Source organism: Galleria mellonella, unplaced genomic scaffold, assembly GCF_026898425.1.
Source record: "Galleria mellonella isolate WM207_F2 unplaced genomic scaffold, CSIRO_AGI_GalMel_v1 utg139, whole genome shotgun sequence".
Lineage (NCBI taxonomy): Eukaryota > Metazoa > Arthropoda > Insecta > Lepidoptera > Pyralidae > Galleria > Galleria mellonella.
Window position 1 is genome coordinate 127,891 of NW_026441995.1, and position 24,747 is coordinate 152,637.

The 24,747-nt window shown below is 42.9% G+C and overlaps 1 protein-coding gene across 1 annotated transcript in view; it reads left to right on the forward strand.

The window, feature by feature from the left end:
* The first annotated feature begins 3,496 nt into the window (after positions 1–3,496).
* LOC113510445 (tuberin) overlaps positions 3,497–24,747 on the forward strand; it is a 45,724-nt gene continuing 24,473 nt past the window's right edge. The window contains exons 1-20 of the mRNA XM_052903299.1: positions 3,497–3,743; positions 3,847–3,983; positions 6,249–6,518; positions 6,763–6,899; positions 7,234–7,408; positions 8,024–8,245; positions 8,508–8,649; positions 13,942–14,087; positions 14,195–14,512; positions 15,915–16,145; positions 16,235–16,394; positions 16,524–16,744; positions 16,922–17,027; positions 17,105–17,161; positions 17,323–17,478; positions 18,668–18,864; positions 19,431–19,544; positions 20,756–20,789; positions 20,894–21,240; positions 22,338–22,414. Coding sequence (XP_052759259.1) covers positions 3,671–3,743; positions 3,847–3,983; positions 6,249–6,518; positions 6,763–6,899; positions 7,234–7,408; positions 8,024–8,245; positions 8,508–8,649; positions 13,942–14,087; positions 14,195–14,512; positions 15,915–16,145; positions 16,235–16,394; positions 16,524–16,744; positions 16,922–17,027; positions 17,105–17,161; positions 17,323–17,478; positions 18,668–18,864; positions 19,431–19,544; positions 20,756–20,789; positions 20,894–21,240; positions 22,338–22,414 — 3,320 coding nt within the window. The 5' untranslated portion in view covers positions 3,497–3,670. The remainder of the gene's footprint in view (positions 3,744–3,846; positions 3,984–6,248; positions 6,519–6,762; positions 6,900–7,233; positions 7,409–8,023; positions 8,246–8,507; positions 8,650–13,941; positions 14,088–14,194; positions 14,513–15,914; positions 16,146–16,234; positions 16,395–16,523; positions 16,745–16,921; positions 17,028–17,104; positions 17,162–17,322; positions 17,479–18,667; positions 18,865–19,430; positions 19,545–20,755; positions 20,790–20,893; positions 21,241–22,337; positions 22,415–24,747) is intronic.

A 24,747-nucleotide genomic window follows, 5' to 3' on the forward strand; every position in this document is an offset into this window, starting at 1 on the left:
AGGCGTCTGTCGGTGTCACAGGTGAGGGCAAATTGTCGACCCTCGTCACTGAGGCTAGATTAAACACCCGTATATTACCTGCGGAGGGACATGAGCCGACCGCCGACCGCCGCCCGCCGCCCGCCGCCCGCCGACCGACGAGTGACGACCGACGAACGGCGTGCCGCGCGCGTCTCTACCTACTTTACACTTCATAAACTCTAGCCTGTCTACCTGTGTAGGTACTCCAGATGTCTAATTACACTTAAGGATACATAAACAATAAACCGCTTACTATCAGGTAGGTCGTATGGTTGTTTACCACCTTAGTCAGATTAAAAATAAATAAACAAAAATAACAGGACCCACATGTCTTAATTTATTTATTTTAACGAATTTCCAATAAGAACTATTAACAAGAATAACATCATAAACGTATTAGGTATTTTTTATGCAACTTAAAATGGCAAACATGCTAACGGCCCACCTAATGGAAAGTGGTAACCGTCGCCTATATACATGAACAGTACCATGGACATAAAACACTGTATCGCCCATGATACATTTCATGTATTGCCATTACAAAGGACAAAAATGGGGGGGAAAGGGATTGTTAGTAATGGAGACTGAGAATCCCATTGCTAGCAATATACCCAACCAGGTCGACCTCCTCGCGGTCCCCCTGGAAACTATCATGGTTAATTCCTGATGAATTCATCATGATGGGCTAACTGGCCTGTTTTCATTCTCATCTATCACCCTTCACTGGTGCTCCGCCAGCGTATCCCGTTAGCGCAGGCGGGGTTACCATACCATTTTCACACATCAAAAAAAAAAGGACAAAAATGTCATGTCTCTGTACCCTGTAATTTAATTGCCATATCACACCCTTCAAACTGAAACACAGCCATACAAACAACCGCTTCGCGATAGAAACACGATTGGGACAAAAGTACCCAAGCAGACGAGTTTTGTACACAGTCTCCCTCTGGTATAAAAATTAATTTCTTCAATGCAATGTCCTCCTACTAATATTAGAATTGTGAAAATTTACGAGTATAAGTAGTTAGACTTTAGAAGTGTTTTAAGAGGGACGCTGCTGCCCATCCCTCGCCCTCCCTTAATCGCCTCTTACGACACCTACGGAAAAAGAAGGGGTGGCCTATTCTATGCTGGGACCACACGACCTTCAACCTTCAAGTGAATAATAAAATATAAATAAATTTGTCCAGTTGTTTTTGTGTGAAAGATTAATGAACATCCGTCTATACATCTATCCTTACAAACTCTCGTGTTTATAATATTATAATAGTAGTTGTATCCCGCCGCTTTGCCCGCGTGAATAAGTACATAAAATATCCTATGTGCAACTGAGGATATATACGAGAATCGTTGAAATCTGTTCAATAGTTTTTGCGTAAAAGATTAACAAACCGTCCATTCATAGTAACAAAGTCTCACACTTATTACATTATTAGAATAAAAATAATAAGAAACCATTATGCTTAGACATCAGGCAAATGTTTCGTGAAGCGGAGAAACTTTAAACTCGTAGATGTGTGTGTCCTTTATATCCAAAAGTAAAACTGACTGATTGATCCTCCAGCCGAGGCTTACTCTAGAGACAGACCAGAAGTCGACAACGTGACAGCTTTGGTGTTGCAAACGTCTACAATGACCTTTTACCATCAGGCGGGCTGTATACTTGATTGCTACCTTAATGGAATAAGAAACATTGGAATTCTTGATCTTTTGAATAAAAATTCCATTTTTTGTTCTCAACCAGAAGAGGGAAATGATAAATTTTAGATTCTAATAGGAAGTTTACTAACAATATATTTCGATAGAGAGCGCTCTATGTTTACTGTAAAAGGACTCTAAACGTTATAAAATAGATAAAAATATGGAATAATATAAGACATTTCCGTTCCTTTATTTTATTTTTACGAATGTAACTATTCTTGTTTTCGTTCATCAATCAACTTAATAGTTATTTTTAATTTATAAAGCAATTAATAATAGAACATGATGTTGTGGTACTGTGTGATATAAAATGCGATCAACAAGTTGAAACAAACAATTTAAAGTTTGCTCCCGGAAGTCATGGTATAAATATCATATTCGAGTTATTTACCGGTATATATCTATATCTATAGTCGTAATTATTATAACTAATCTATACGTAAAACCTATTACACACTAGCATTAGAATAGTATCTATAAAAAAATTAAACGAAAGCTCTTTCGAGTCCCGACTCATTTTACTGCACAGTTAAACTGATAACGCCATCTGTGATTATTCTCTAGTACCATCCGTTATATTCTATTTAATGTTTTGTCTTAGACCAGACGACACCTGCTCGTGACCCTTATAATTCCAATTTCATAAAATTATATCGAAAATACACGATACTAACTAGGCTTTTAATTTAAAACTTGAGTTGATTTCATTTCGAAACAGGTTGTTTATGCATGACGTATGAAATTAGCATCTTAATCTAAATTATGATTTATTAAAATCATTTTCTATAATATATAGATATAAACGCTGATATATAGAAAATAAATTAAAGATAATTGAATGAAATTTATGTTTCATTATGACCAAGAACAAGGAATTAAATAGAAAATTGCAGAATATATTATACGGCCGTATAACCCTATCAAATTCAGATACAACCTGCTTGCATATTTTCTACATAAACTGTGTCGAATATATAATCTACTAATTTAAAATTTGTCATTGATAAATTAATAATGGACATATCAAACATTTTTAATACACTAGTCTACTATGAATTGAAAAAAATAGCAACTGATGATATATCTTTCGTCCTCTTTTTACTAATTATATTTACATAAGAAGAAAAGAGGCAATCATGTGATTTACAGTTTTTATTTTATCGTTCCTTCTATGTATTTTTTTGGTCTTAGATTATGACTACACAAGGACGCTGCTATTCTTAATCTCGAAACAAAACCGAAGCAGCTCTGTCTCTGACTTACAACAAAGGATATTATGTAAAGGACAGCAAGTAATCACTGTATATATATATATATATATATATTACTTGCTGTGTGGATCTTTATTTATATTTGTATGTGCTTTTGACTCAACGGCCTCTTATTAAAAAAAAATTGGGCAAACAATTGCTAATAAAATTGTAAAAAAGACTATATTACTCAGGGTGATTGCTTTTCATTGTGAATCGTTCGCACGCGCTTATATGGAACAAATAGCGCTATTTGTATTGTAGTGGCAATAGAGAAAACTAATTGATAATAGTAATTTTAGTTCTTAACTTACTCAGCAGAGGCGCCACTAATGTCTAATATTATTGTCTAAAATTTACTTTACTAATTTTCTTCACTAAATGACAACATTAAAATAAAAAAAAAACATGTTTATTTTGCGATACTATTTTACAAAACGATTATTTTTAAATAAAATAAAGAGGAAATATAATTCATATTCATATTTCTGAACGAACCCTAGTGCCGAGGCCTACTGATCTGTCAGCTGTAAAAGACAATTGTCAAATGGTGAATAGCAAAGCAGGAGCGGTGTTAAGAATATTTTTTAACAAATATGTCTTTTTACTTGCAATTTCACAACCATAGGTAATCGCCATACCTAATATTAAACCTTAGTGTAATCATAACCCGCATTCAACATCAAGAACAACGCAAAATGGGATCGAGAGACAAGGACATAAAATCGCTCCAAGACAAGTTGAAAGTATTCTTCAAAAAGGGCGCATCAGGTAGGTTTTCCGGATTAACACCGGTTGTACGATGTACCGGCATAAAGCCTAGGAGTTATTGTATACAGTGTGTGCATTATGTGGTGTTTTGTAATACGCACAGCGGCACTGCCGGCGCGGAACGAGTTGTTAGTATCGCCGGACCTGGAGCGAGAATTGGGCGCTGACTCGCCACCACAACGACGGCTGCGCGCTCTCAAGGAGCTCGGCGACAAGGTGCCCAGCTTGCGAATACAGGAGGTAAATCTCATAACTACCCACTATTTATTACTTACCCTCATTAGAATTTCTGATGTAATATCTAGAAGGATTTCTAACTGCCATTATTGTCTACCTACATAAAAATAGTTTGAGCGCTAGCTTTAATTTAAAACTATTTTTTTAAATACAAAGAATATGAAACAAGATTTATTTGCATGCATTGTTTTTGTGACTTATCAATGGCATCATTCAGTTTTTATCTTTTTTATCTAATTAGGTACATTGTTATTGGGTGAGAGAAAACATATGTGAGCTCTTTATGCACAATTGACACTATATTATTACTTATTACTAAATGTGTGTAGACTTGTTCAACTCAAATACAATACTGCTTGTCAATTTATTCCATGCTTAGTAGATATGCAACAAATGAAACTATCTTAATTATTTTTATGTTACTGCAATATTATTATAACAACAAAACAAACTCTACACTCAGTATTGATTTGCAGTAGGCACCAAGCAACATATCTACATTGCAAACAGTTTTATCTTTTGTTATTATATAGAATATAAAAACATAATAAAATTATGTTTTTGACAAACTTCATTATTATTATATAAAAACTTTTTACATTCATATACTAAACAGTAATATATATTTTATATTTGTAATTATTTTATATACTGTAATGTAAATTGGACTCTCTTTTCTGCGCTTAGCCTCTCATTTGGGCCGTTGTGCATATGATATTTTATCTACTATAAAAACATATTATTTGCTATATTTTCAATATCATCATCTTCCTATCCTTATCATTATTTAGAATCTGCTTAATATGTTATTATTCAGATACCACAAGGTTTTATTTTTTTTAATATGCTTGATGTAAAAAAATTATCCTTTATCTATTTGCCTTTAAAATTAGCTAGCTTTATTTAGCTCATTTTATATTCACCTTAACTACTTTTATTAAATTTAATTTATGATAGTATTTACATATACAATTGAGGCAACACCACAACATTTTTCAGCAGAATGTACATGTAATACCACATGTAATAGCTACAGCACAATGTTTTCACATTCTATCATAGCATGCTTAAACACATTAACAGTGTTTTTTTTATGCAACTTAGAGTGGCAAACAAGCTGACGGCCCACCTGATTGAAAGTGGTAACCGTCGCCTATAGACATGAGTAGTACTATAGACATAACAGTATACTGTTTCACCCATGATCCTGTGAACCCTGTAAATTTACTGCCATATCCCACCCTTCAAACCGAAACACAGCCATGCAAACACAACTGCTTCACAGTAGAAACACGAATGGGACAGAGGTGCCCAAGCAAACAATTTGTACAAAGTAGAAGTGTCCTGTTTTGTACAAATTTGTATATTTTGTTAAACTGTATGGTCTATTTTATTTAAAATTTTTATATTAGGACACTCTTCTACTTCTTTTGCTTATTCTGAAAGGTCCTTCAGGCTGCCTAAAACTTTGTTTCTTTTGTCAAGTGTCATAGAGCATTAAATAGCTAAATAATAAAAATTACTGCCTTCTTCATTTCACCTTTATCAAAATTATAAAAAGACATTGTCTCCTATCACTGAAAAATAATTTGTTTATGTTTTCGGAATGTCCACTAAATAATAAACAACATTGACCATAACAAAATAATTTAAAAATATTTTAATATGAAGGATATTTTGTAATAATAATAATAATCTTTATTTGCTTAAACATGGTAAAGTTAAAGATGTTACATTAGTCAAAGAACATTCGTGCTTAGCTAACAACGTGATAGCATGCAAAAATACATTTAAGGTGTATACTGTTCTTATTTATTAAATCCATTATATAATGAATGTGACCCCAAGGTGAAAATCAATGCCTAGTTACAGTACTTTTCTATTAGTGATATAAAGTAGTATAAAATTTATACCTTTCTAAACAATGAATGCCTTGTGTAAACAATAAATGCATTGTTCAGAACATACATTTAACAGTGCCAATGATTAAAGGTTATACTCAATGTGCCTTTGATCTTCTATCAGTCCTAAGAATGTGTTTGTAAGGAATATAAGTATAAGAAGTCTGTGATACAAATAATTGTCTTGTGTGTGTGTGTGTGTGTGTGTGTGTGTGTGTGCCATAAATCAAACAATATATTCTAGGAGGTGTAGAACCATTTACAAAATTTTGTTTAAGTGTAAAATTACATTAAAGATTTTTAAACAATAAAACTAAAATATTTAGTCTATACATTTAAAGTCAAATATTTACACCACCTCCCTCAGGGTACAGTAAGAAAATTATGGATATGTACAAGAGATCTGCTGGACGATACAAACACTGAGGCTCGCCACGCCGAGCTGACATTCCTGCGCATTATACTGGAAGGCCAAGCAGATGGACCCGCAGATGAGCTCACCATCATGCGCACCATCTTCTTCAATTACCTTCAGAAGTCACACGCCAACCACCCGCCAGAGGATTCGCAGCTTCGATTTAGACTACTCCATGCTTTAACTAATACTGGAAAGAATATTACATGTTTTGAAGAACAGGTAATGTTGATTTCAACTTATATGCTTAAATAACAACTTGTTTTAATATTTGCTTCTGGGTGACAAATGAAAATACAAGTGATATTCAATTAAAACAACAATTACTGTTCTGCTGGCAACCTGATTTTATTCTGGGTTATTTCATTATAACAAATCTCTCATCATCACGTTAATTGTATAAGTTGAAACTAATTTTATAGGCCTTCAATATTAAACCATCATAAGGTTATTGTTATTTGTGCAGATTGGCTCATTTCTTCTGGAGTGGCTGCCACAAATACAAAACCCTGCACTAATTGTGGAATTCCTACAGCTGGTCATCAATGTGGTCAAGTATAACGCAACATACCTCGACGAAGAAATAGTACACGGAATTGTCAAGTAAGCAGTACATGTACTGATTTTTGGTATTTGTTTCACTTTAACATTTGTTGATTTGAAACATCAAGATCACACTGTTGTTATTATTACTGAGAGACGAGCTTCTTCAGGGAAAAATATTCTGTGACACTTACCTTTTGTGCTCCCTGTTACTAATATTGGTACTGTGTGAGCTTTCTATAAGATGATGGATTCAAATCGAGACGGTTACATTTGTACGAATTTGTGGGGAACTTGCACAGTATAAGGGAGGAAACAAGGCTTTGCATATAGCAGGGGAAGCGTAGTGTAGTGTAGTGTAGTGCAGTGTAGTGTACGGTGGCGGCGTGCGCAGCGTGGCGTGCGGCGCGAGCGGGCGCAGCGCGGAGGCGGGCGTGGTGGCGGCGGCGCTGGCGCTGCTGGAGGCCGTGGTGTGCTACTCGCTGCTGCCGCGCGCCGCGCTGCCGGCCTTCGTCGCCGCGCTCTGCCGCACCGTCATCCTCGAGCACTACTCGCAGTGCAGCTGGAAGGTACCTGCGCCGTCGCTCTCTAGTATACCCCATCACACCTCACCTCCTCTATTTTAAATCCTTCATTTATTCACCATAAATATTAAATAATTAACAGTTATGCTGTACGACAGCCGCTGGGTCAACGTGTCCTTTCGACACAGAGGCCAACTTCTTCCATCCTTTTCAATTCCATGCTGTAGTGAGCCGAGATGCACCTAAAACACTTTTCATCTTATCCAACCATCTTTTATATTGGCGGCCTTTTTTTCTGTTAATTCTGTATCGAGGAGCCCATTCTGAGACTGTATTGGTCCATTTACTGTTACCTCTTAACATATGACCTGCTCGTCTCCATTTCCATCCTTTGAATTTAGATCCATTCTGTTATACATCTCTTTAGCCGTTTTTTGTCTCTTCTTGTAAAATCCATCTAGTGTGCTCTTCTCCATGCTCCTTTGGCATGTTACAGATTTCAATTTTTTTTTTATAATGATTGCATATATGACTGCCATATGTCAGTATTAATAGAATGTATGCAAGTGTTAAAAACTTGTGTTGGCTCATGACAGGTCAACATAAATATCTCTTGGAAACGATCTAAATTGATGTGATTGATGAATGTTATGTGTGTAGCTAATGCGAATAGTGCTGGGGGCCGACATCGGGTACGCTGCGCTGCAGCAGCTGGTGCGGCTGCTGTACGAGGCCGGCGGCGGCGGCGACGGCGAGGAGGAGGAGGGCGGCGCGGGGCTGCTGCAGGGCGCCGTGTTCTATGTCAACTCGGCGCTGTGGGGACCCAATCGCGTGCTCGCCCTGCACGACTCCTTCTACACCGTGCTGCCCGCGCTATACAAGGTCACCACTCTACACCACACAGGACCACCACTCCTTTATACTTTTGTAAACAGTATTGCACAAGAGTTTATCATTTAAAATGATTTATATATTTAAATTTATATAAGAACAAAAACTGGACACTTTATGATTCTGACTAGAAATGGTTTACAAGTGGTGCACGCTAGCTACTCCAAGATTTGTAATCATTTCAATATTCAATTTCTTAAGTTACAATCTTATCTGTTGATTTAAAAAAAAATAACTGTGTCGTATGGAACAGGCGCTGAGCGGCAACTACCAGGTGGTGACGTACGAGGTGTTGGTGGGACTGCAGAGCTTGGTGACGCGGATGCCGACAGAATTGTCGGAGCCCGCGTGGGACGTGGTGCTCAAAATCATACGCACTATCATCGACCAGGACCGTAAGTATGCCATCACTACAGGTCAACTAGGGAGCTTAACACACTAGTGTAGGCTTATTCATTTGCAATTCTTAATTTAAAAGTGTTTTATTTACTTATTTATTACAAGGCAACAGATTAATACATTAATAAAATAAATATTACATAAAACAGCATTAAATTTGCACTCCAATAACTGCTCTGTATAACATTCGATATTAGAAACATTAAAAGAATAACGGCTATAAATTTAAAGTAACAAATTGGCAGCCTTAATGTAACATTGCAAGGATTGTTGAAAAATATCAAGCTCCTTCCATACATTGTTATATTTTTAAACGGTTTTATTTAGCTCGACCTGTACGGTATTTATTTATTTGGGTCAAAATTAGAAATTGGAATTTAAGCACCTTCCCGTTGTCAAATTGATCTGAAATTTGGTACACACATTTAATTTAGATGACAATACAATATAATAAAATCAATAACATTATAAATCTAAGATGGCCGCCGATACAAAATGGCGGATTACATATTTTTCCTTAACCCCCGCAATATGGGTATCAAATGAAAGGGCTACACTAGTAAAACACGATGATTATGTCAAAATTTAAAATTCAAGATGGACGCCGTTCCAATATGGCGGACTAGGTACATATTTTTCCACAACCACCACAATATGGGTATCAAATAATAGGACTACACTGAGACACCCAGACACTAGACACTCGGACACTAGACACTCAGACGCTAGACCCTCAGACACTAGACACTCAGACACTCAGACCCTAGACACACAGACACTAGACACTCGGATACAAGACACTCAGACACTAGACACTCGGACACTAGACACTCAGACACTAGACACTCGACACTCGAAACTCAGACACTAAACACCAGACACAAGACACTCAGACACTCGACACTCAGACACTAAACACCAGACACAAGACACTCAGACACTCGACACTCAGACACTAGACACTAGACACTCGTCACTAGACACTCGACACTCGACACTCAGACACTAAACACTAGACACTAGACACTCAGACACTCGACACTCAGACACTAGACACTCGACACTCGACATTCAGATACTAAACACTAGACACTCAGACATCCAGACACTAGACACTCAGACATCCAGACACTAGACACTCAGACACTGGACACTCGGATACAAGACACTCAGACACTAGACTCTCAGACACTTGACACTCAGACACCCAGACACTAGACACTCTGACACTCGACACTCGACACTCGACACACTCGACACCCGACACTCGACACTTGACACTCGACACTCAGACACTAAACACTAGACACTAGACACTCGACACTCAGACACTAGACACTCGACACTCGACACTAGACACTCAAATACTAAACACTAGACACTAGACACTCCGACACTCGGATATAAGACACTCAGACACTAGACTCTCAGACACTTGACACTCAGACACCCAGACACTAGACACTCAGACACTAGACACTCAGACACTAGACACTCGAAACTCGACACTCGAAACTCGACACTCGACACTTGACACTCGACACTCGACACTAGACACTCAGACGCTAGACCCTCAGATACTAGACACTCAGACACTCAGACCCTAGACACACAGACACTAGACACTCGGATACAAGACACTCAGACACTCGACACTCGACGTCACTCGACACTCGACACTCGAAACTCGACACTCGACACTCGACACCCGACACTCGACACACGACACTCGACACTCAGACACTAAACACTAGACACTAGACACTCAGACACTCAGACACTAGACACTCGACACTCGACACTCGACACTCAACACTCAAATACTAAACACTAGACACTAGACACTCCGACACTCGGATATAAGACACTCAGACACTAGACTCTCAGACACTTGACACTCAGGCACCTAGACACTAGACACTCAGACACTAGAGACTCAGACACTAGACAGTCGAAACTCGACACTCGACACTTGACACTCGACACTCGACAGTCGACACTCGACACTTAGACACAAGACACTCAGACACTTGACACTCAGACACTAGACACTAGACACTCGTCACTAGACACTCGACACTCGACACTCGACACTCGACACTCAGACACTAGACACTAGACACTCAGACACTCGACACTCAGACACTAGACACTCGACACTCGACACTCAGATACTAAACACTAGACACTAGACACTAGACACTCAGACATCCAGACACTAGACACTCAGACACTGGACACTCGGATATAAGACACTCAGACACTAGACTCTCAGACACTTGACACTCAGACACCCAGACACTAGACACTCGAAACACTAGACACTCGACACTCGACACACGACACTCAGACACTCAGACACTAGACACTCAGACACTCGACACTAGACACTCAGACACTCAGACACTCAGACACTAGACACTCAGACACTAGACACTCGACAGTCGACACTCGACAGTCGACACTCGACACTCGACACTCGACACTCGACACTCAGACACTAAACACTAGACACTAGACACTCAGACACTCGACACTCAGACACTAGACACTCGACACTCGACACTCAGATACTAAACACTAGACACTAGACACTCAGACACTGGACACTCGGATACAAGACACTCAGACACTAGACTCTCAGACACTTGACACTCAGACACCTTTTTGGCCTCAGTTCCGTCGAACCCAAATGTACGAAACAGATATATCATCAGTTTTAATTGACTTTGGCACAGACGGCATGCACGTTATTTACCCTAAAGCCATACAGTTTCCAGCAAAATTCAATTATGGTACGGCTGAAAAAAGGATGTTGCCCTTAGTTTTGTCATGAGCATTCACCGTCCATAAAATGCAGGGCAACACCGTCGACCATGCAGTAGTATATTTGGGCTCAAAATGGTTTGAGGAAGGACAAGCATACGTGGCTCTAAGTCGAGTCAAGTCTCTGGAAGGGCTATGTATTGAGGAATTAGATTGTACTAAATTATCAGGTAAGAAACCATGTAATAATGATGCACTGAATGAATTAAATAAAATGAGGAATATTCGGTAAACAATTTCACTAAATACTAAAAACAAGAAAATAAAAATCGGTAAAAAAACTTTTAAGTTAAACGGTTTTATTTTATGTGCACTGAAAACTACAAAATAAATAAATAGTTACTTACCTATCAACCTACGTAGGTGATCTCGGTCATTAATATCTCTGATGGTAGTGGTTGTCATAACATGAACCATGTCAGCGGCCGAAAGGCAGTTCATGAGAGAACACTAACACCAGGGTTTGCTTGGTAGGTAAACTAAGCAGCCCGCACTATAACAAGTAGGTATTTTGACCTTCTAGTTCAGAAATATTTTAGTACTAGGCAGAATAGCTTTTAGGCATATTAGACTAAAATAAAAACGTGGGGCCCCTCTGAAATCATACCTTTAGCAGAGCATATCTTATACTTTGGTAGATCATGAGCTCGGCGTTCGCTGGTGAAGCCGTAACGGCTGGTTATTGATGGTCAAAACCTCCAGTTACGATTATAGTAAGTCGATTCAGCGGACCCTGGACTCCGGAGCTATGAGGTTTCGGATGCGACCGGGATAAACCGCTAGGATGATGATGATGACGATTATAATAAGTCGATGCAATCCACACTTAGTATAGTAGAAAGTAATACAGAAATAGTTAATGGGCCCGACGTTTTTATTTTAGTCTAATATGCCTAAAAGCTATTCTGCCTAGTACTAAAATATTTCTGAACTAGAAGGTCAAAATACCTACTTGTTATAGTGCGGGCTGCTTAGTTTACCTACCAAGCAAACCCTGGTGTTAATGTTCTCTCATGAACTGCCTTTCGGCCGCTGACATGGTTCATGTTATGACAACCACTACCATCAGAGATATTAATGACCGAGATCACCTACGTAGGTTGATAGGTAAATAACTATTTATTTATTTTGTAGTTTTCAGTGCACATAAAATAAAACCGTTTAACTTAAAAGTTTTTTTACCGATTTTTATTTGCACATGTGCTTAATTGGATTGTGATACGATACATTATTATTACAAATCCATATATAAAACATTGTTTGTATTCTTTCATTACCTGTACGAAACAAAGCATGGTTCATCAATGTGCTAGTGTCCCATTTATAGTTTATTATTTTATAGAGAGTTATGAAATCAGACATAGATCTTCTATTTATAAGAGAATTAATGTTAAAGTGATTAAGTCTTAATTCGTACAAATGAATTTTCCTTCTCAGACAAAACTTAGTGCTCAAGAATCTAACAAAGCGTTTTTGAATTGCTTCTATTCTGTCAATGTGGTTCTGATAAAAGGGAGACCAAATAACAGAACAGTACTCAAGTGAAGTTCTAACTAGTGATGTGCAGAGTGACAAAATAATTTGCGAGTTTTTAAAAGGTCTAATTGTTCTAAAGATAAACCCCAAAGTTCTATTTGCTTTTGTAAGTAAGTAGTCATAATGTTGTCTAAATGACAATTTTGAGTCGAATATAATACCCAAGTCACGAATGGATTAGTTTTTTTCCAAATGTACATTATTAACAAAGTATGGATAACTTAGAAGAATTCTATTTTTGGTAAAAGATATGACGTGGCATTTAGATATATTCAAAGTCATATTATTATCAATGCACCACTAATGCAAACGATTTATATCAAACTGCAGTATTTCACAATCTAGGTTACAATGTACTGTACGATATATTTTTATATCGTCAGCAAAGGCTAAATATTCACATGTTAAAGTTTGCAGAAGATCATTGAGACAAAATAAATAATAGAGGACCCAAATTGGAGCCCTGGGGTATACTAGATTTTAGTTCAAACGGGACTGAATCATGGCTGTAAATAATTACGATTTGCGGACGATTTATTAAATAAGATTAAAGTCAAAGCAGAAGTAACCCATGAAGACCCAAAAGATGTGCTTTGATACAAAGTATGTCATGGTCAACTCTATCAAAAGCCTTCGCAAAATCCACATAAATTGAATCAACTTGTACTTTGTTATTTGATCAATAAAGTATTTAGTAACAATTAGTATGGAAATAGAGTCTATTTTTCATTATTGATGCTGTTGTTGGAAATAGACATTGTGCTCTATAAATTTTTTCTACTTATTCGTTACCCACAATGGGAACCCGAGTTTATATGTTGGACATTTTTTGAAGTTTTGTTTTCAAAAGTTCTTTATTTGTCATAAGTGATTATAAATTGTTTGAAGTGATACTTGTGAACTGAGGTGTCGTACCGCGGTCGCAGGAGCGTTCGAGCCGCCGAACGAGCTGATCCACACGCGGCTGCACGAGTTGATCACGACGCTGGAGCAGCTGCAGGACGGCGGGCACTACCACGGCAGCCACGAGGCGCTGCTCGAGCTCGTGGACTACTGCGGCCACGAGCGGCCGGTAGGTCGTCGTGTGCGGCGGGTGGGGCGGGTGGGGCGGGTGGGGTGGGTGCGGTGAGTGGCGGCGGACGGCGGGCGGTACTGACGGCGCGGTGTGGTGGCGTGCAGGAGGCGTCGACGCTGCGGCTGATCGCGGCGCGCATGCGCGCGGGCGGCGCGCAGGCGGGCGGCGTGTGCGCGCGCTACGTGCGGCGCGAGCGGCGCGGCGGCGTGCGGCTGGCGGCGCTGGCGGCGCTGGCGGCGGCGGCGCGGCGCGCGGCGGGCGACGAGGCGGCCGAGCGCGGCGCGGCGGCGGCGCTGGCGGCGGCGGCGCTGGACGCCGACCCCGCGCTGCGCGCCGCCGCCGCGCGCCACCTGCCGGCGCTGGCGCGCGCGCCCGCGCTGCGCCTCGACACCTGCACCGACCTCGTCGACCTGCTCGAGAAGGTACCCGCTGCACTCTGCACTCCCACTACACTCTCACTCGGCTAGTTGTCAACGTACCTCGCTCTTTTTTCTAAATCGACGCAATCATAAGATAGGTTCCGTTGACCGTATTTCCCGTTGACCTAGAATCGTGAAATTTGGCATGAAGAGAAATAAATCTAAAACCTAAAATTTGTAATTATTTAAAAAAAAAAAACATTAAATTGATGATTTTGTACGGAACCCTCGTTGGACGAGTCCGACTCGCCCTTAGCCGATTTTTTTTTTATATTTTATCTTTAATAAATAAAACAGTTTTTGCACACTAAATCTTACAATTTTTGAAACAATATGAAAAAATTATAAAGTTTTATTTTCCGCATTCTTATTCTTTATCTACGCATTATTCTTAATACTTAACAAACTTAAATATTATAAAAAATAATAAATATTAATATTATTTTAAATTAGTACCTTTGTCTATTTACCTTAATATAGAGTAACAATTTCTAATGTGGTAAACCTACCACGTATGCAATCGTACAAAAAGGTTGCTGCTTATTTTAAAAATCTTTTTTAAAGCTATATAAGTGCTCCGATAAAAGTGGCTTAACTTTTTAGACACTATAATCTGAGCGCTTAATATATTAAATTTTATTCTTCTAATTGCTTACTATTGATATCCTAAAAATAAAAAAAAAGATTACTCAAAAACAAACTTTCACAGTTTTTGTTCACGATCAATTAAAAACTTTATATTACTCTATGTTATATAATTTTTTATTTTTCTCAAACATTCTTGGAAATGTGAGCATTATTTTGACAATCTTCTTCGAGATAAATCAAAATTGCCGTACTGGCCAGATACATACAGGCAGCGGCCGGCAAAAGTTGTATAAAAATCCATATCTGTCGTGTTTTGCGGCCAGATAAATTAATTTGTAAACTCATATCTGTCCTGTAATTTAAAAATGGAATGACCTTTTACTTCGAAACATGGCTACCAAGGAGGTAACTAATAAAAGGTTTTATTTAAATTTCGAACTGGCTTGCAAATAGAAAGCTGTTTATTGGAAAAAAAAAAATGAAGGAACATTAAGGCGCTTGAAAAATTATTATTGTTTGTTATTCGTTATTGAACTTAAAAAGTAAAATTATGTTTTTGATTTCCGCGCATTGTTTGAGAAAAGTACAATACAAGCTTTGGCTACAACTAAGTAAATCAATGGACTCACGTATGTGTGCCTCGGCTACGCCTCAGCCCACATTTACACGTTCGTCCATCAATGCCTCAGTTGCTGGCCACTGCAGTAATGTACTATTTTTTTTTTTCAATACATTCTTTTTTTTTTATTTGCACTATTAGTTTTTGCTACATCGATACTAGTGTACCGTACGTGATAGTGTGGCGGTGCGTGTGCAGATTCTGAACCGGCCGTTCGAGATGTACGTGACGGACGTGCCGATCCCGGCCGACGCGGACACCAGCGACCTGCGGCTGGCGGCGAGCGGGCTGCTGGAGGTGCTGCACGACCGGCTGCTGGCCGCGCCCGGCGCCCTGCCCGCGCGCTGCCTGCTCGTGCTGCTCGACCACCTCGACCTGCACTACAAGCGGCCCGCGCTCTTCGTGCACCACCCCGACATACGCATCAAGGTCACCCGAACACGAGCATCACATAATCCTAACTGGGAACCGCTCCGTACCTTTTCGTCCTTTACGCGCATCCGTATGACTCGTTGCAGATCTTCGAGATGCTGTTCGGGCTGCGCGTGAACTCGTCGAACTGCGTCGGGTTCTGCTACGACGCGAGCGGCGCGCCGGTGTACGGCGCGGCGGCGCTGCGGCTGCGGCCGCTGTGCTCGCCGTACGTGGTGGTGGAGCGGCGCGCGCGCGGTCCGCCGCGCTACGCCGCGCGGACCTGGGCTGGCCTCCACGCTCTGCTCCATGGTGCGCACGCTGGGCCGTGCTGCTCTGCGCGCGTACGCTGGTGGTGGAGCCGCGCGGCGGCTGGCCTCCACGGCCGGTACACAGCGCCGCGCGCGCGCCGTGCTGCCGCGGCTGCGCGCCGCGCGCTGGCCGCGCGCGCGCGCTCCGCGCGCGCTCACCCGCGTACACAGCAGGAGTGCTCGGCCGCCGCGGCCGTGCTGGGCGCCGTGCTGCGCGCGCTGCCCGCGCTGCTGGCCGCGCGCGGGCTCGCGCTCGGCCGCCGCGCGCAGGACCTGGACCTGCTGGCCTCCACGCTCTGCTCCATGGTGCGTACACAGCAGGAGTGGGCCGTGCTGGGCGCCGTGCTGCTGGACATCTGCTGCGTTCCGTTGCTCCATACTACAATTTAGACAAAGCCTTGTTATAAATAGTTTGTTTCGTATATATTTATTTTGTGTAGACGATGTACCCGACTAGACGTACAATAAGTAACGCGTGTGCAGATCGCGGACCGCAGCCTGCACTTCCCGGAGGCGCGGCGGCCGCCGCTGTCGGAGCTGCACGGCGCGGCGCTGCCGGCGCTGGCGGCGCTGCGCGCCCTACCACGCTGCTGCTGGAGTGGGCCGTGCTGGGCGCCGTGCTGCGCGCGCGCTGCTGGCCGCGCGCGGGCTGCGCTGCTGTGCTCCATGGCGCGCAGGACACGCAGCAGCGCATCGTGCGCTGCATGCTCAAGTACGGCATGGGTCAGTATCTCTCGCCACCCGCAGTGGGCCGTGCTGGGCGCCGTGCTGCGCGCTCTGCCCGCGCTGCTGGCCGCGCGCGGGCTCGCGCTCGGCCGCCGCGCCGCCAGCCACCTCCACTTCCACCTCTACGCACTGACTACATGTAAACGTCTCTGATTCAGTTCTCCGATCACCGCAGCCGTACATCAACGCGCTGACGATTTTCACTCTGGAAATGCGCGAGACGATGGTCAAGATGTTACCAGAGGTGCTGCTGGACCTCTCCAAGATATCAGACACCAAGGCTATAGCTAGTCCCATGCTGGAATTCCTATCAAGTTAGTAGAAAACATTTTATAAAATTGTACGTACTAAATTGTAAAAATACAGAATAATTGCTATTTGGACTTATTCAGGTATATTAATAAACAGGCCCGTACCGGTTTATAGTGGGCCGTGCTGGGCGCCGTGCTGCGCGCGCTGCCCGCGCTGCTGGCCGCGCGCGGGCTCGCGCTCGGCCGCCGCGCGCAGGACCTGGACCTGCTGGCCTCCACGCTCTGCTCCATGGTGCGTACACAGCAGGAGTGGGCCGTGCTGGGCGCCGTGCTGCGCGCGCTGCCCGCGCTGCTGGCCGCGCGCGGGCTGGCCGCGCGCGCTCGGCCGCCGCGCGGCGACAATAAAGAAGCAGGGAATTTAAAATATAACTAGTCTTACCATAAATACTGTTACATAAAAACTTTTCTTTTTTCAACTTTTTCATTTAAATTTGGAACATGTTTATCATTTTAAAAACTTCTTTCGACTTCGCGCCATTTCCATTATTTTCGTGTTCATTATCAAATTACACATATTGAATGGGGTGTTAAAGAAATAGGATTGCAGTGATCGCCTTGCACAAAGTTCGTATGGAGCCATCGGTCATATTCGAGACATTTCAAAAGCTTGGTATCAGCCGCCTTCTGTCGCGATACGCAGGTGAATGCCACAGAAATATCCTCTTTACTGATTAAAACATTTTCACGATTGAAGAACATTACAATAAGCAAAATGATAACTTTATCATTTTGAGCAACTTCTTTAGAACTGTGAGCTTACAAGTGTAAGCTCACAGTTCTAAAGAAGTTGTTTGAGTGGTCGGAAAGATACAACGTGGTCATCATCCTACGTCAGTGACGATTTGGTGGGACGTGTCTTAACAAAATTAGCCAGTTTAGTGGCCAGACATTAAAGGCCTGTATAAAAACCAAAGGTGGCCATTTCGAATAGAGTATTTTATTTTTTATTTTTTGCTGAGACTTTAATAAATGTGTTGGTATAAATTTTAGTGATATTACATTACTTCATAAAATGCATTTTCATTTGTAACAAAACTTATGGCCGGACTAGGTATATTATTATACCATTTTTCCATGTTACTGTGTAAGATGGGCAAAGATTATTTTATTACACACCAGTAGTATAGTTGTAGTGGACATGTAGTTGTGAGTATGAGTGTGTCAGTAGAGTGCATTCCGTGCGTGTGTGCAGCGCTGACGCGGCTGCCGAAGGTGTTCGCGTCGTTCGTGGAGGACCAGTACATGTCGGTGTTCGCTATCTTGCTGCCGTACACCAACCCCTCGCGGTACAACCACTACGTGGTCTCCCTCGCGCACCACGTCATCGCCGCCTGGTTCCTCAAGTGCCGCCTCTCCTACCGCAAGAACTTCGTGCGCTTCATCATACACGTCAGTATACCCACACCTACACACTACAGCTCTCACTCCATCGCCTTGAAGCAAGGAATTATTAATACTAATTAGTAATACTGTACTATTACTGGGCCCGATATGTTTTATTACAATACCACCATAGATTCATGTAAATCACGAGCTTGTATTTGCTATTGGAGCCACGCTTGGAGGCTATCCCATTCGTGTTTCTACCATCTGAAGCAGATGAGTTTACATGGCTGTGTTTCCGTTTGAAGGGTGGGATATGACAGTGAATTTACTGGGTACAGAGGAATAACTGAGTCCTCAGGAAAGACAATGCATGGGGGGTATCATGGGCGAAACAGTGTACTCTGTTATGTCCATAGTACTGCTCATGTGTATAGGCGACGGTTACCACTTTCCATCAGGTGGGTCGTCAGCTTGTTTGCCATTCTAAGTTGCATAAAAAAACCTTTCAAGTTCCTTATTACTGTTACATACTATTATTTCAATTGACAAATAACTGTAATATAGGCCTTTATAAAAAAATGTTGTCTATGAGTGTATAGTTGTACACGTGAGTGTGCGTGTGTGCGCAGGGCCTGCACAACTACATAATAATGCCGTTCGAGGAGCAGCTGCAGTACCGCTCCAACTTCCGCCCGCCCGCCGCCAACGAGGACTCCTCCAACCGGCAGCGCAGCTCCAGTCTCGTGAGTACAGCCTCGTATCAAGTCACCACTGTTACTCTGTTGTAACTATTGCTCTACTCCAGGGGTTCACAAACTTATTTTGTCTACTGCCCACTTTGAGAATAAATTATTTTTTAACGCCCCCAATTTTTCACCTTTTTTTTTGCCGAGGGGAAATGCTCATGCAGACCCGCATACCTCGGAGGAGATATGTGGGTACTGCCGGACTCTTACCGGCTAAAACACCCCGGTGCTCATTTTTAGCGCTTTCTTCGAGACGTGGGTGTGCGCGAACAATCGTCCGGTCCCGACCGCATTGGTCCGTCTCACTGGCGGACCCCTTCACTAGGTGACCAGGTGTATCCTCAGTGGGGGCGCGCGGGAGCACGCGCGTGCCTCCTCCGGGCCGTGTTGGTGATGGGGTAACGGCTGCCCTCGCAGCTGCTGCCCCTGGCCCATGCGGTGAAGTAGGATCTCCTCCTCGGTCCTGCCTTCTTCGCCTATGTCGCCGGCGCCTGATTTGTGGGGCGGAGGGGTCGATCTCTCGCTCCCTTTCCGCCGTTTCCTTCTTTGACATGGCGGCCTCGCAAATCCCAAGGATCGTCATTCATGCGCTCTCACTAGACATCATCTGTCCGACAACTGAAGAGAGCGAGAGGTTATCTCCTATGTCCCCATTTTTTCACCTACTTAAAAACCACTATCACTTCAAGATCAACAAATCACCTCCCAAGCCTCTACACAACGCGCCCATTTTTTTTTTTGGTCGCTTACCGCCCCCCTTTAGGCCTGCAGCGCCCACAAGGGGGCGTTATCGTCCACTTTGGAAAAGGCTGCTCTACTCTATGGAGATATTGTATGTAAGATATTGTTCACTACTGAACATGGGCCTCTTTTTATTAGAGGGGTTTCAGCAACAGTTGCCACACATAGCAGGCGGGTTGACAACCGTAGTTAGGTTTTGGTGATGTTTTAAGAGGGATCCTGCTGCTTATCTCTTGATCATTAAGCTCCCTTAGTCGCCTCCTCCAACACCTGCGCTAATGAAAGAGGTGGCTCATTCTATGCGGGGATCATACGACTGTATGTGGTATTACCTGATATAACAGTGCAAAAGAAGAGAACTCGACGTAAGAACTTGTATCAAAACCAGCGTGATAAAAGAATTTTCGCAGGACCAATTCAAGATCGCATTACATTACACATTTAAATGTTGGCATGTTTGTCGGCAGGGGTCGAAGGTGTCCCGCGCGCCGTTGGGTGGGCGGCTGCTGCCGGGCGGGCGCGGCGGCGGCGGCGGCGGCGGCGGCGGCGGCGGCGGCGGCGGCGGCGGCGGCGGCGGCGCGGGCGGCGGCGGCTGGGGGGCCGCGGCGGCGGCGGCGGCGGCGGCGGCGCGGCGTCGGCGCTGTTCCACGTGGAGCTGACGGAGACGTGCACGGACCTGCTGGCGCGCTACGCGTCGTCGCCGTGCAGCGTCAAGCCGCAGCGCTCCGACCTGGCCGAGTTCCTGTTCGCGGGCGGCCAGGCCATGACGTGGGTGGTGGGGCACAAGCTCGTCACCATCACGACGGCCGGCTGCCAGCAGAACTCCATCAAGCAGGGCCCGTGCGAGCGCTGCGCGGCGCTGTACCGCCAGCACGCCGACAGCGCGGCCTCGCCGCTGCCGCCGCTGGCGCCGCTGCCGCCGCTGCCCGCCGCGCTCGCCGCCGCCGTGCAGGTACCTCCTACGTTGCCTGCAATATTTTACCACTGTAATCCTACAAGTTTCTTGGTTAATTTACAAGAAATATATGTTTTATAATATTTACCCAAATATTTTCTTTTGTGCTATTAAAGCTCATTATATGCATAACAATCATCTTTCTTAAACATAAAATATTCAAAAGACATAGTTGAACATCTTTTTATTCCTTTTTATGCAACTTAGAATGACAGACAAGCTGACGATCCACCCGATGGAAAATGGTAACCGTCGCCTATAGACATGAGCAGTACCATAGACATAATAGATTATACTCTGTCGCCTATAAAACTCTTAATGCACTACCATTCCATATCCCACCATTCAAACTAAAACACAGTCATGCAAAAAAAACTGCTTGCTTTTTTAACTCCATTATATATTGTAATGCGTCAGGGATGTTCTCTAGAAATCTGTCCGATTCTAGAATAAGTGCATACGGGTATGCGACCCCGGCCTCCCGAGCCGCTGTAACGTCCCCCGCCCCCTTTCTTTTCCCACATAAATCCCTTATTCCTCTAATTTACTAATTTCCTTTACGCATTTCCAACGTTCCCTTCCTTTTTCTCTCAATCCTTTCCTCCAAACCGTAGGTGGCGAAAATCACCAGCAAATGCATTCCCAAAAAGAGTTGACGTCAGACAGGCGGCCAGTCGTAAAACTATAAGCCAAATCCTTTAGTAATATGGATAAAACCATATTATACCGACCCCAAATAATAATTGGGATAAGGGTAGGAAGATGACGATAATTTGTTTTTTTTTTTTGATGGGTGAAAATGGTATGGTAACCCCGCCTGCGCTAACGGGATACGCTGGCGGAGCACCAGTGAAGGGTGATAGATGAGAATGAAAACAGGCCAGTTAGCCCATCATGATGAATTCATCAGGAATTAACCATGATAGTTTCCAGAGGGAACCGCGAGGAAGTCGACCTGGTTGGGTATATTGCTAGCAATGGGATTCTCAGGCTCCATTACTACCAATCCCTTTCCCCCAAAAGATGACGATAAATTGTATAAGCATACAGATTGTGAACGGGCGGAGGACGAGTAATGGTTGTTGTGAATGCAGGTGCAGGTGACGGAGGGCGCGGGCGAGGGTGCGGCGACAGGGCTGCACGTGCAGCCGCAGCCGCCCGAGGTCAAGCGGTGAGTACGCACGCGTTGCTGCCCGGACTACCGGACTATGGCACTATGGGGAGAAACTATGACCATTTATTATTGTCAATTTCCATAAATATATATATATATATACACAGTGGTACCTCGATATATGGGTGTTTTGAGATATGAGGAATCGCACACTACACCCACATACGGGGTGGATGTTGGTGTCTAACAGTTTCTCCCACCTCAGACTGACACTTAACAGAAACAACTTAGGTGGTTTTATGGGAGTACGGATTAATGGCGTTTCAATTAATTTCAATGGGGAAAAATTGCTTTGAGACACAAGCAAGTTTATGGAACGAATTAAACTCTTATGTCGAGGTACCACTCACTGTATTCTTCTTTTTTCAATGGATAATAATGAAATGGCAACCCCGCCTGCGCTAACGATATACACTGGCGGGATACCAGTGAGGAATGATAGGTGAGGATGAAAGGGCAAGTTAGATGACCCACCGTGATGAATACACCTGGAATTCAGCACGATAGTTTCCAGAGGGAACCACGTGGAGGTGGACCTAATAGGGTATATTGCAAACAATGGGACTGATAGTTCGCATTACTAACTATCCCTTCCCCCCTGTAAAAATATATTGTATTGCGTTGCGAGTATATTTCAACTGATTAACATTTGACTTACAACTCGTTTGTAACTATATATATATATATATATATATATATATATATATATATATATATATATATATATATATATATATATATATATATATATATATATATATATATATTAAAATAGGAATGGTGGGGTGACACTCACTCAGTACGCTCAGTGCTACAATAACAATTATGAAATCTCTTAATGAATAAACAATTTTTATGGAGGGGGGGGGGACAACTGCCCACCCCTGCACCCTGCCTAACGATGTTAATATGCTTAATACATGTATCTCTCGCCTTCTCTTGTATGGACATACACTTACCTTTTTGAAATTACTCGCTTGACACTTCCCCAGTCGACCGTCGAAGTGAACACGGACTCAAACTACTGTACGCCATACAGCGTCAACGCATAGTATAATATATACATACGCTTGCCAACATTTGACACTAATATATTTACAAGACAAAAAGTCCAAATTTATCTAACTAGCATTTCCTGTTGTGCACATGCACTCTATTGTGACGTAGTGCTTGCTTGCAATTGGTTACAACTAGAAAAACCATTTATTCCATAAAGCTTAATATGGAAATGGGGACTGCGGGGTTTAAACTTGAAAAATATCATATTTCTCTATCGAGACATCACCGTCGAGTTGTGGGACCAAGGATAACTCGCGTTATTTGACGTGTATTTCTATTGGCTACTTTTGGCTGTTTTAATTAAGATGCAAGCGGACCATCTCTCTCTGGGGACAATCTCCATTTGGTCATAAAATTTTTACTTCACTCATACATTTAATTCATAGACAATAGAAACATTCAAAAGTTCTTTTTAGTTAGTCACTCTCTATCGGCCTTCAAAGCCATGCCCTTATAAAAGTCTCTATTGCAACTTGGTCACATAAATTTCCTAAATTACTGTGGCCTGATTAAAATTGACTAAGTTTGTGGCGTGGATTGGCTTTAAATATTTAATATGTGAATATTCGTTATAAACTCGTAGCCCGCTTCCGCTGCGTGTCCACTAACGCCCCGTATCGTACTAATCGGCTGTTATTTCTGTAAATATTCGCGTCTCATGGTACGTGTACGTGGCCGTGTTGCGTTGTGTTGTGCTGCGTTGCGTTGCGTTGTGTGTATAACTGATGGCGAGCGGGCGTGGTGTGTTGTGGCCGCAGCTACAGCAAGTACTCGCTGCAGCACAGCCGCTCCACGGAGACGTCGTGCTCCTCGCTGTCCATGTCGGACGCCGCGCTGCTGCCGCCCTCCAGCGGACACACCACCAGGTCTCCACCCACCACCACATCCACCACCGTCCCCCGCCCCACCCACCGCACCCACGCACCAGCCGCCGTCCTGTCGCCCCCGGCACGCATGCACTGTCCTAACTGTAGTAACAGTCGCTTCCTTAAATGTACGCGTTGTGGGCGGTCACTTTGATGCGCGGAACGCATGTACGAAGGCCCGTAGTGCAGTGCAGACCGCTGCAGCGGACGCAGCTGCACAGAGCGATGCGCCCCGATTGTCATGTCGGTTTGTTAACCACTTAATGCGAGGGTTTTACTATGAAATGAGGTCAACTAGCGCACACATAAATTCGAACGAGCATACAATAAATACACACTAAGCTCTATGAAATACAACCGGCGAGATGGTATCGCTCCAGACAAAACTATAAACATAATATTTAT